General features: G+C 36.7%; 1 protein-coding gene across 2 annotated transcripts; it reads left to right on the top strand.

Annotated features, from left to right (window-relative positions):
• Positions 1–2,269: 2,269 nt before the first annotated feature.
• ccr8.2 (chemokine (C-C motif) receptor 8.2) lies at positions 2,270–10,003 on the top strand. Of its 2 annotated transcripts, none has more exons than XM_032555004.1 (2): positions 2,270–2,393; positions 7,303–10,003. In XM_032555004.1, exons 1-2 carry the CDS (start codon positions 2,356–2,358, stop codon positions 8,381–8,383), a joined length of 1,119 nt encoding a protein of 372 aa, XP_032410895.1. In that variant the 5' UTR covers positions 2,270–2,355; the 3' UTR covers positions 8,384–10,003. The 2 variants fall into 2 exon arrangements, with proteins under 2 accessions (XP_032410895.1, XP_032410886.1); XM_032554995.1 differs by lacking the exon at positions 2,270–2,393 and adding an exon at positions 3,699–3,905.
• Positions 10,004–13,527: the final 3,524 nt, after the last annotated feature.

The raw sequence follows: 13,527 nt of genomic DNA, 5'->3' as shown, positions 1-13,527 counted from the left end.
GAGAGGCAAATCTTTTAGTTATCAAGCTCCCCTCCTGTGGAACCAGCTCTGTCTGCTTTGAAGACTAGGCTTAAAACTTTCCTTTCTGATAACGCTTTTAGTTAGACTGGATTAGGTGAACCTCAGCTATCTCTGTAGTTATGATGCTACAGGCATAGGCTACATGAGGACAAATCGATAACTTTTTCTCACTTTCTTCTACTACTCTCCAATTAGCATCATTTGTTGCTATTTCAATTATTAATTTTATGTGTTTTTCTCTCCGTAGAAGCTACTCCAGTCTATCAGCTGTGACGTAAAAGTAGTAGATCTTTCTGCTCATCTTCTACATCTACTTGAGTTCCCCTGATGTAAGGTTCAGGTTTAAGTACTACACAAGCACAGGTCAGGGTCTTGTTTACGTGATTATTACCGTCATTAGCTGTATAACCATCCTTTGGTTTTTAAAACATAAAACGTTGTCAAAAACCTCTGTATTAACAACATAAAGCCAAACATCATTTAATTTGAAAACACTGAGGTGAAATTTATGATGTTTGTGGTGTTGGAGTTAGTTTGACCCTGTTATTACAAATGGTTTTAAAACAAGAATATTTACCCAAAGTTAGACCTCCCTAACACTGTTAGTTGACATGCATGCAAAATTCAGTTTGAAGTTGATCACTTGAACAACAAGCAAAAACAAGGAAAAAACATATTTACAGCAAGTGAAGCTTTGATTTATATTTTTGGTAAAAAAAATTTTTTAAATGTGACCTAGGGAACAAAGCAGCATAGTGATTCAGATTAGGTGTTCTCCGAGGAAGACAATGATGTCAGCTATCAACCAGAAAACCAATAAATCTGATGAAGATTTCACTGGTGAACAAATTGATCCCATTCCTGCTGAAATCTTCGGCTCCAAGGGTAGAAAGCTCCTGACATACAGGGCAGGAAAGCTGCTGTGGATGTTAAAATGATCCCTTTGGTCACAAGATTCACTGTGAGAACAATTGTGACATCAATAGATGCTTTAATTTGTTCAGGTCATTGTCACTGAAAAAGGGTACTGATATGTCTTATGCTTTTCACGTTGTATTTATATTAACAAAGTACAATTAATAAAAACAAAGCAGTATTTTTCCTGAAATAAACATTAAGGTCAAATCTGACCGCAACCCCATACAGTATTCTAGTTAATCGTATTTTAAAAGTTAATAAACACAATAGATTTATTCAAGAGAAGTGTTCTAATAGTTCTCTGTAACGGTCAAATAATCAATCAATTATATATCTATGTCATTCTCTTAAGTTGCATTTTATTTTTTGCAAATTAAAAATGTGAAAGCTTGTCTAATCAGAAAATAAACATGCATCATAAAATGAAATTTTATGCAATGTAACTGTTTCTGTTTTTAATAAAAATGTTTCATTTTCAGTGTTTGGTTTTCCAATGCCAAATCTCCTTTTGGATGTCAATGCAAGCTGTCACCTTTTTAGCCTCATAGTAGCCCAACTTTGATCTGTATTTGAGATTTCCTGGATACCGCAGAATTGTTGGTGTGACATTTTTAAAAGGCTTTTTGACGCTTGGATCTTGGTGTGACGTCGGGTGAGAAACAAGGTTACGGTGTCTGCAGTGATGGTTACAATGAGCGTAGTGCAAAGCCATATGTCATTGACAGTAACCTAGAAAGAAGACAATGTGGTATAGAGCGTGCTTATTGTGTGATAGGTGAGAATTCCACAGGACATTGTATTGCCTTCGAGTGGTATTTCCATTTTCATCCTGTCATGATTTGCAGAGTGTGTCTTTGTGTGTCATACCTTAAAGCCAACCAGAAAGCCAGCCCGTCCAATAAATTTAATTGTGTCTGAAGGCAGTGTCTTACAGTGACTAGCAGCATTTGCAAAAACCCAAATTTTCTCCTCAACCTGAAAGAGTACAACTTCCTATTCAGGTTAAGATATGTATTTCCTATAAGAGGCCATGTTTTGAAACTACTTGTACAGACTGCAGCACTGTCTATTTTGGTAGTATCACTCTTGTGCAAAACATGCATAACCCATCATGCCCTGCAACCTTCCATCTATGTGCATTTGCAGGATTTGGTCAAAGTCACTAAGTATTTAGACGAGCATATGTGGACTTGTGGCTGCGTGTGGGTTTTTGTTTTAAAGTTTCAAAAGCTGATTGAGGAAGTACATAACCATATCATTTATACACAGGCCCACCTGCCACTCTGGTCTAGGGGGTGGGGAGTGCTTTGAGAGGTGTATAAACCTTTTCACACATTCATACTGGCTGACTGATCATATCGGATACACAGCTGAGACGCTTTTAATATTACTGATTACTTTATTTCTGGAAGCAAAATGAATTCGACAGAAAGTGATCCTTTCACCAGTGATGGGTAGGTTTCTGTTCAATTTGTATGCAAAAGTTTCAAACATATAGTTTTAATATGAAAATATGCAGTAAAAAATGTTTTGTCGCTGAATTTTACTCTTATTTGATTTTTCCCATTGTTTGATTTGTACAGTATTTACTTGTAGTCACACAAAGAATTATTTTGTGTGTGTTTTTTTATTTATTTTCACCTAAAGAACATGCAGGACATACACTGCTATTTTTAACCTTTGATACATTACAGAAAACAAACTGAGCAGATTTGGATTTAAAATTATTTTAATTTAACCGGAAAAAATACTGATAATATGCATAACTACATATAATGAGCATAAGCCCATACAGACATTTCCTTTTTTATTTACAGTGTAAGAAAAATTGCATGTTGAGAGCGGATCGTTTTGTTTTCAATAATTATTTTTGCCTTCAATGTCTTTTACTTTAATTTGTGTCAAGCTTTTTCCCATGTCTCCACTGGTATTTTGGCCCATTCATTTTTGAGGTTGGACACTCTACCGGCAAACTCCATGATACTCACCTCCTTTCACAATTCCTCTACTGCATTTAAGTCGGGGCAATGGCGACTCACTCTTAAATGTTCATTTTACTTTCAAATTAAGATTACTTTCAGTCTAAATCAGTCAGGGGTATAAAGAAGGATTACTGAACCACGCCAATTCATCTGTCATCACATACATTATTCATTTTTCTTTCAAACACGAGTATGCTTATAAGAAACCATTGAGCAAAATGCATAAAAACAAACCTATATGACTTATTTTAACATTTTTCACTTACCTGCGTTGTCGTGAGATAATCATCGGCAAGTTGTAAAATGAAGTGATCCCTGCCGTGATGTGGTTCTAGATCTGAGTCACTGTAAAAGACAAAAAAAAAACCCTTCATTTGTCAAGCAAGATCGTCTGTGGTTTATTTATTTTTATTATATTTAAAGTAAAAACAACTTACATATGATATAAGTACACTATCAAAAAATCAGTACATTATAGTTTAACCTCATACGTGTTTGGTTAAAGATTTTTATCTTAAACCGCTTTTCTTATCACTGTGCGGTTTGTCTAACCACAGATGCACTTTTTTTTTTTCTTTTTAATCATAAAATATTTATAGTCCGTGTTATTTCTGATTCGTGACTTTTTCTTGTCAGGAAACACAGACGACATTTAAAGAATGTTTGCTAAGCGCAATTCAGCCGACAAAAGGTCCTAATTTTTGTTTCAGTTCTTGATTTTGTGGAGAAGTAGCCCTGTCTTGGAGAAAAAAGAAAAAAAAACTAGGAGGAGAAAAGTTAAATTCCTAGACAGACATTTGATCCAAGGCGTCGTCTGGTTTTGGCTGCAGTCTGTGGGCGTTCAGATGGGATTCTTATTGAAAGTGCGATCGGCGGTTTTCTTCCTCAGAAACTGGGTCGTGGAACCCTTTTGTCAGCTGAACAGATGAATCCCCCAGCTGTGACAGCTTTCACTTTTACTCTCTCTAATACTGGCACATCTGGGTAAGGAAAAAAAAAAATTTAAAGCTACACGTTTTATTTCTTGTTTTAGCAGAGGTCTTTAAAGCACTAAAGTCTTGAAAGCTTAACTGGTCGCTGCTAGCCTTTGGCCTACCTATCTACTTTCATTTCAGGAAGATGTTTACTTGCAGTTCAGTTTCACTTTAGCTGCGTCTAAGTTTTATGATGCATACTTTCGCAATTTTATTTTGGTGATAGATTTGTAACTCCTTCTCTGACCGAGGCTATATAGGTTCTGTGTTGTATTTGCATATTTGGCTACATATGTAGGAATAATAATAATAATAATAATAATAATAATAATAATAATAATAATAATAATAATAATTAAAAACAACTCCCAAGCAGGTTTAGTCTGATTAAAAACAGAAATAACCCCAGAACTGGTATATGGTTATATTTACAGTATATAGAAAGAACTTTAAAATAGGGGCAGATACATCTAGACAGAAAAGTCTGCAGCCGGATCGATTTTAATCTTAAAAGCAACAGCTGTGTTTTCAGCTGCAGAGACCTTCAAAGGACCTGGCAGGAAAACAGCCACATTTTGACATGTCTAAAAATGTTTCAATGTGTTGAAGTTATTTATTGTCAAACTGCGTGGTTGTTGCAGTTCATATCAAATGAAGTTTAAACACACCCGGTTAAAATATTACTCTTTACCACAGAAAATGAGACCAGGAAAAGTTATTTCCAAGCTTTTTCTGCCTTTTAATTTAACACACCTTCTTTATTATTCAGCTGAACAACAGACAAATCTGTTCAAGAGAAAACATAAATAAATAAAAAAACCTTGCTATAAGCTGGCTGCATAAGAGTGCACAACCATACTTTGTTGATTTCTTTCCAGGTTTCAGAATAGTCTTAAGTACAGTCAGGCAATTTATTTATTGAGAATCTGATTAAGAATCTGAAATGGATATGAGCTAAGTTTTTCCCAGAATTTCCTCATTTGCATGCTTTAGCATGTAAACGAGTCTAGTTTATTTATACCACTTTTTACAATTTAAAATACATGCCTATATGCAATATAAACAACACAAGTGCTGTTAAGAAACAAATTTCAATGCAGTAAGAATTAGGAACGCCTTTGTAAGCAGATACATTCCAAGCCGTCTCTTAAAAATCTCAGAGGTGGTTGAAAATAATTTAAAGGCTTGTTGTGGAAACGCATTCCATTACATCTGCTGTGAAGGACAACAAGTAAATACAGATCAGATCAGCTAACCTAAAGGACGTACTGCAAGTGAAGCTAGTCAGACAGAAATATAAATTACTATCTCTATACCATGAAGACCACAAACTTTAACATGGATCCTGCAGAGAGCAGAGTTATGTGATAGAAACTTATCAGGAGCTGGAGATCATAAACAAAGTAAATATAAAGTCTTCACATACAAAGAGGTTGCAAAGGATGAAATGGATAACCTGTGTAAAGGTAACAGTGAAAATCTCAGTATTAGATATGCAGAGTGAATGAAGTAGCCAATAATGAAAGCAGTGACATTACTAAAACTGACATTTTGTTCCAGTCACAAAAAACAACTCTCAACTCACAGTGAAAAATAGTGGTGGCAGTATGACACTTTGCTGTTGCTATTCTTCAGATAAACTAGAACTTTATCTTGAATCTTGAATAATAAATGTCAGTTTGAAGAACACTTTATAAATGACCCAACCAGAGTGCTCTGCTATATATGGGTGAAGACGGGTGTGGATTTCCACACAATATGATAGATATCGACAACAAGCATCGGGCAGATTGAATGCTGGAAATTAACTATGTGATTCATAAAACATGAGTTTAAAGGTGCGCAGACATATGTAACCAAGCTCTTATTGTTTATTATTATAATTATTACTATCATTATTTGTGTTTTCCTCTCTAACTGCTTGTTCATTTCTAAGTTGAATTGTACAGGGTATAATAATTAAAGGTAGAAAAAGTCTCAAAATGATTTATCCTATATTGTGTGCGGATTTGTTTTACACCCACTAAATTATTCATACTCCTGTCAGATTCGAGTTAAAAGCTCATAATCTTTTAATTTAAAAACATATTCCTCCTGCCTGGCAGTGATAGAAGCATTTTGGAGTGGTCCAACTAGAACCCATGGAAACGCCTTAAGTAGAGAAATATTAAATATCAGAAAAATACACCAACTCGACTGACTTGATCTCTAAATTATTCGGCTTAAATCATGCAATCATGACTAGACAGACGTTCAGTGTGACGTTCGCACAGTGTGGCATGTTCAAGGGAGGATTGGTTTACTGTGTAAGAAACTCCAGACACGGATTGATGTCCCCAGTGTTAAAATGACTGCCTTATAAACATATGAATGTTGGTGTGGTGGTTGACTCTCAAACAGGCTAAAGGTTTGGGTGTCTAAGTGGTCAGCGGCTCAGGAGTACAACAGGGGGCTGTACTCACACTGGTGTTTTTCAGTCAGACTTTCAGTACAAGTCAGAGTCCTATCATCTGTAAAAAAAATACTCAGATGACTCTGCAGTTGTCTGGTTGATATATGGACGAGAGGCCGAGCATAGAGAGCATAGTGGACCCCTTTGTAACGTGGTTTGGGAACTCGTCTTGAATGTTGAAATAAAAGATTTTTGTTTGATTTTACAAAGCATAAGTTTCTATCAAAATTTGTTTTAATTGAGGAAAATGTCAGCTTCACATCACAGTAATCTAACAACTGGGTTTCTTCAGATGTGGTGCGGCACTGTCCAAAACCACAGCCACTGACAAATACTCTATGAAGGGATTTAGTTAATGAGAGCTCCATCAACATGGACTTGACTGCACAAAATAGTGGGAGACAAATTGTGGAAACAAAGATTATTTCTTTAATAGACATTTCTAGAGGACTGTTCCAATATGGACTCAATGAAGCTCAGAAAGAGGACACAGTCTGATTAGTTGCATGTGCAGTCGTACATGAACAGTTGCCACAGACTTATTAATTATTTTGCACTTTGGGTAGGCACTAAAGTTTATTCCAGCTCAACCCGAGGATGATGAACATTGTTTTCTAATACAATCCTAGCATTTTTAAATTCTTTTAAAATTGCTATTTGTAAAGAACAACAACATGTACTTTGTAGCCATGTTTTGAGTCAGGCACAGAATAGGGATACATGGTGATAGTCTAGTAATGACTTCATTTGCTGTTTGATTCACAGCTAGCAATTTCAAAGAAGGTGCAGCACATTTCTTTCTCTGTTCTACTTAACTGGGAGAAAAAAATGGGATCAATCTAAATCGGCAGGTCAAGCTTTGAAGAAAATCAGTATTCAGAAAAACCCCATCAGTGTGAAAATGAAATATTTTGAAAATACTGACAACTTTCTTTGTTTCTCTTTTTCCTTCTAGGTATAATTCTTCTATGCCCTTTACTGACGGCACCACATTTGAATATTTCTATCCAGAGGATGACGAAGACTATCAAACATGCAATTATGTGCGACATGGGGCTTACTTTCTTCCGCCCCTCTATGTCATTTTCTTCCTCTTAGGTCTCCTTGGAAACTCTTTAGTAATCTGGGTCATCGCTTGCGGGGTTAGACTCCGTAGCATGACTGATGTGTGCCTGGTCAACTTGGCCATCGCTGACCTTCTCATGGTGTGCTCTCTTCCCTTCCTCGCCCACCAAGCCAGAGACCAGTGGCTGTTTGGAGATGCTATGTGCAAGATGGTCCTGGGCATTTATCACATTGCCTTTTACTGTGGAATCTTTTTCATTTGTCTGATGAGCATCGATCGTTACTTGGCCGTAGTGCACGCAATTTACGCCCTTAAAGCACGCACACGCACCTGTGGCATTGCGGCAGCTGCTGTTACGTGGTTGGCTGGCTTTTTGGCCTCTTTTCCTGACCTGATCTTCCTCAAAACTCAAACATCTGTCAACGGTTCTCAGTACTGCTACCCTGAGTATCCCCAAAGATCACCCAACAATGTGTCCGGCTATCTTCATTCCTGGAGAGTGTTTAGTCTCTTGAAAATGAACATTCTGGGCCTGTTTATCCCAATTTTCATCCTAGGCTTCTGCTACTCTCAGATCATTTGCAGGTTGCTATCAACCCAGTCTTCCAAGAAGCAGGCCATCCGTTTGGTAGTCGTAGTGGTGGCCGTTTTCTTCTGCTGTTGGGTTCCTTACAACGTGGCGGCCTTCTTTAAAACACTGGAACTTCTGCAGGTCTATGCCACATGTGAAAGAAGCAAGGCCGTCAGACTGGCTTTACAGATTACAGAAGTCATCGCGTACTCCCACAGCTGTCTCAATCCCATTCTGTATGTCTTTGTCGGGGAGAAGTTCAGGAGGCACCTCGTAAGGCTGATAAACAGAGCTCCATGCAGCCTGTGCCAGGTGATCAAGATGTACATTCCTCAAGACAGAGGTACCTCGGTGTACTCGCAAACTACCAGCGTGGACGAAAGGAACACTGTGGTGTGATCTGGAACTGTAAATTTAAATTCTGTTACTTATACCAATACGTTTGTGAACATCTTTTATAAAAAAAACTGTTCATGTGAAGTCAGATAGGTCACGCTAGTTTCAAGTTAACGGTGAAATACCTTTGACTTGTTTTCTTGTTATGACGAATGATGGTTTATATGTAGAAACTAGACTGAATGTAATACTTTCCAATGCACAGTGTCTTTCAGTGAACCTTGTATTTCTTAATGTGCAGCATTTTAAAATATCTTCTGTAAAAGTGTTTCTGTCAAAGTCTTACATTTTATAAAGCTGTAAATAAAGTTTTATGCTCAGACTTTTAATACTTATGTTGCATTCCATTCCAATTTTAAATGAAAAAATCTGCTGTTTATTTTCTGCCATTTCATTTGGTTTGGAAGAATTTGGCTCCTAAAACCTGCTTTTTTAGGGATTCGACATTTTCTTTGTTGTTCACTTGCAGTTAATTTATTTTGGGAAATTGCAGAATTAACTATTTATTTTCTTGAATTTGGATTGTCAACAGCTAGCTAAAACCAATAACCCTTACAAATCTTAATATATGCTGTACAAAGGTGTCAAAGTTAGAAAAGTCAATAAACTATCAGAGCCAAAAAAGAGCAAACTTAGGTTGGTCAAAGTTAACTTGCTTAAATTAAAAAATTTTTACATCACAGTAGTAGTTTAGATGTAATGTCATATCATAGACATTGTGTAATAAACAACAAAGATTATTTTAAAAAAAATCAGACATGTTACTACAAAATAGGAAATTAATCAACTTTATAAGCAACTTTTTATATATAATCACTTAGGTAAGTCTGTTTTAATATACATACTTTGTAAAACACATAGGCCTCATTTAGATTTAGACGTAAAATGTATGTCCCCATGAAATTCTTACTAAATTTATTTGAGGCTGCGGTTATCACGCTTGCTTGTCCTACCACAGTTTTTCTTTCCACCTGACTTTCTACTTATAGGCGTTGATGCATCAATCTTTGAACAGGCAGCTTCTTTTGCATAGTGGGATACTATACCTGTGGTGGTTTTCAGTGGCTCAGTATTTGCCAAGTAAGCAGTCTTCCCCTATGCATGTAGATCGTAACACAACATTTCTGATTTAAAACAATCTTTTTTATTATTGATTGGATATAATATTTGTAATTTCTGTGGTTTCGGCTGTACGCTTTTTTTTGATGACATTCTAGGTTATTGTGATGTACCTGTGTTTACGCTGTGCATTTTGTTAAACAGACTGCAGATTGTCGAGAAACTGAAAACACGACAGCATGTGTCTGCAAACATTACATCAGAAACATTTTTGAGCTGAACTAAAGTCTCTCTTCCTGAGATAAGTGTAAAACCCTCACGTGCAGCAACTGTGTTGTTATCATTCACTGTAATCATCCATTAGCAAAATAAACTGAGAAGATAAATTACAAATAAAGATCGCTATAGAGTTCTCGGTTTGCTTTTTTGAGATTGGTGCACAGTATGAAGCCTCTAATGCAACCTGCAGCGTTAGCTTGGTAGATTCAGAAACATGTTCTGCAGAGAATCTGTACCTCACCTCAACCTTAAAAAAAAAAAAACCACAACCTGAAAGCGGAAACATGTAACCAAGCTGTGAGTTTAACCTTTTTAGGCTTTGCAAACACTCAATAACGTTCATCTTTTTTTTTTGAAATTTTATTTTTTATTGCTCATGTATGTTTTTATACACAGCAGCTGTTGCTTTTGAAAAAAAAAATACAATTCACTATCTGACAAAGGATAACGTTTACTAATTCAGAAATGGCAAAAAGAAAAATTAATAGTGAATGAAGCCAAAGCAGAAATAGTTTTTTCACTAATATGCACCAATTGTGTGACAATAGACCCAGTTGTATTATATTTATCTTTTTCAAAAAGAAGGATCTTTCAGACAAGAAGTAATCATGCATTGACCACAACATCCTTTACTCTCGCCCTGCATTTCCTGCCTGTTGCTGGCAGATAAAGCAGAAGTGTCAGAATGTTCAATGCCTTCAGAAAAAAATGTCTTATATTGCATGAGGACTGAAATACACAAACATATAAATTGTGTGATTTGTTTCTTAGTCAGTAATGCTTATAGCCTTGAATTAGACTGTGAAAAATATGGCTGTAAGCCTCTTCACAACAGTACTAAACATGTACATATTTCTTAAATCTTGTGTTTGTTGTGTTTTTTCTATATATGTTTTATATTTTTTTTTAAATAAACTGTATAATTAAAACATTAAAGAATGTATTTTTACTTTGTCCATTTCTTGTGGTACCGGCCATTATTATTATTATTATTATTTTTTTTTTTATATATATATAGCACCAGTTAGAAGGTAGCCCTGAGTGTAGTCTTTTCGTTCTGTGGTTTCTTGTGGTGGAGTCTCTTTCATACAGAGATCCTTATCATTATTAAATATCTGCAGATTAGCACAGAGAGAACAGAGATTGCATATGTGCCTTTTACTGCTGACACACAGGAAAATGATCTCTGAACTATTCACAAAAACCAAAACACGGGTTTCCCCTAAGGAGGCCAACTTTTGCTAAGGAAGTGGGGGGGTGAGGGGGGGGGAGATTAGCGATTACAATGGGATGAGGTGACATAGTTACTATGAATGACATGATTCAGGAAGGAAGGAAAACTAGTATGAATGTGCAGCAGGTGAGTTTAGTCGGTCTGAGTAAGGTGTTTTTGTTATACCCCTTCTGAACTGTGAAACAGATGTGTTGTTTCTCTGACAGTCCCAAATATACAAACTCTGTCAGGTCTGCAGCGGTTTGGCCACTGAAAACTAAACAAGGATGTCCGAGTCATTTGTCAGGATGTCATTTGTAGTCCGGGTGACAAAAGTTGACTAAACAGACTAAAGTGCAGGTAATATTGCAGCAGGATGCAAGTTCTAAGAATGTTTCAAATCATCATGAAGACCATCATGCTGACCTGTTTTTAGCTGTTTTTTTTATGCCAAAACATAATTGGAGCAATGGCAATATAAACACACAGAAGAAGTACAGGAATAGGAGCAGGGATGTTGAGGACTCCTTTGACAGCTCTGACCATCACACAGTTACACATCAAAGTGGACGTCAGTATCTGGATGAAATCTATATGCAGTTCAAGGTGTGAACTGTATATATATAAATGGTTTCCCTGTTGATAAGCATCTTGATTATGGAAAGACAGCCATTTTAAAGTAAAATTGAACTTTCAAACAGAATGGCAGAAAAACAAATTGGCAAAGAACTTCCCACTGTGCTTCTTGTAAGAACGGAATGATAAAAAAAAAGAAAAATAACTGACAATAACAAACCGAAATAACTCAGAAAAAATAGTCATGACTATGATTAACTGAAACAGGAATTAAAAGGCTCCTCGGAAAATCTAACAAGGGCGATTCCCAGAACTGCAGCAGAGGCCACATGCATTTCCTTCTAAAAATAAGTCTTGCTTTTTCTCAATTGACTAAACAACAAATGCTTTCTTGGAAAATTTTCAGTCGCTCATCAAACAGAAACTTAATTTGAATACGAACTCCTGTTTTTACTTTCACAAAATCTTCCAACGTCTGAAACCAGATTATGAAAAGAGTTAGCATAAGATTTCTTCGTATCTCCTTCCTTAATATAGCGACACTCTGCACCCTTGGCTTATATAATCATCTGTGGCGGAGGCATTTTATTTACCTTCATGATCAGTCAGTGGCTTCACGTGTGGACAGCTGTGCAAATCATCAAATAGTACATTAGCTCTCTAGCCCCATCTAGTGGATTCTGTGGTTCACTGAAGTCAAATTTGCTTTTTGGTCTACATCTTGCATTGTGTCAAGTCTGCGTGGTTTGTTTGTCACGCCATTTCCAAAGCGAAATAAACGACCTCATTTGTTAAAAATCTTCACGAAAACTGCACAGCAGATGAAAATTAACTTAGGTAACAGCAAAGAATTCTCTAAATTTCTCTCAGCTTGATGACAAAAGTCAGATAAGGATCTTTGTGTGAGTGAATACTGAATTCAGTGGGTGAAGGATGCTCAGAAGGGTAGGTTGTTCAAAACGGGGAAATGATGAGAGCCACGCTGACATGTGGTTAAAGAGATGATTCAGTGTTAATGTGTTAGTTTAGCTTTTTATTTACCCAAGCTGAGCAAACATGTTTTGTAGTTCTTTTAAGCAACAAAAATGCATCACGCTGAGTGGGATAACGTTTTGTGAAATAGCATTCATGTCCACGAGGTAGTGGCGTATACAGTTGTGTTCGAAATAATAGCAGTGCCTTTAGAAAAATGAGTAAATGTCAAAATTCTTCAAAGAAATTGTACTTTAATGAACACAGATACATTGGGGACACAGTACATTCTATTCCAAAGCAAAACAATTGCGCAAAGTCATCAAAACTTAAATGATAATAATAATATTTCAAATAAAGTAAGAAATGGCATGTTCAAAAGAATAGCAGTGTTGCCATCTTTCCTTGGAAACTCAAAAATGTACTGTACAAACAAAGAAATTCTTGATAAGTGAACCTAGCTGAGTATCCTAAACTAATATTTTGTTGCAAAACCACGGTTTCCGATGACTGCTACACATCTGTGGTGCATGGAGTCAACCAACTTCTGGCATCGTTCCACAGGTATTGCAGCCCAGGATAATTGCACTGTATTCCACAATTCCTCAGCGTTTCTTGGTTTTGCCTCATGCACTGCACTTTTTATGTCAGCCCACAAGTTTTCGATGGGATTAAGGTCCGGGGATTGTGCTGGCCACTCCATCAGTTGAATCTTGTTCATCTGGAACCATGCTTTTGCTCGCTTGCTGGTGTGTTTGGGGTCATTATCCTGTTGAAAGGTCCACCTCAAAGGCATTTCCTCCTCAGCATATGGCAGCATGACCTCTTCCAGGATCCTGATGTACTGGAACTGATCCATGATCCCTTGTATGCGGTGAATCGGACCAACACCATAGTATGAAAAACATCCCCATATCATGATGCTTGCACCACCATGCTTAATGGTCTTCAGTGAGTACTGTGGCTTGAATTCTGTGTTTGCAGGGCGTCTGACATACTGCCTGTGACCCTTAGACCCAAAAAGAACAATCTTGCTTTCATCTGTCCA

This window comes from Xiphophorus hellerii, chromosome 3 (assembly GCF_003331165.1).
Source record: "Xiphophorus hellerii strain 12219 chromosome 3, Xiphophorus_hellerii-4.1, whole genome shotgun sequence".
Lineage (NCBI taxonomy): Eukaryota > Metazoa > Chordata > Actinopteri > Cyprinodontiformes > Poeciliidae > Xiphophorus > Xiphophorus hellerii.
The sequence above is the reverse complement of the archived record's forward strand: the minus strand, read 5'-3'. Positions and strand labels throughout refer to the sequence as shown.

Coding starts and splice junctions, on each gene's coding strand:
- ccr8.2 (XM_032554995.1), top strand. CDS start 3,847: ATGAATCCCCCAGCTGTGACAGCTTTCACTTTTACTCTCTCTAATACT. Junction 3,906..7,302: donor TCTAATACTGGCACATCTGG/GTAAGGAAAAAA, acceptor TTTTCCTTCTAG/GTATAATTCTTCTATGCCCT.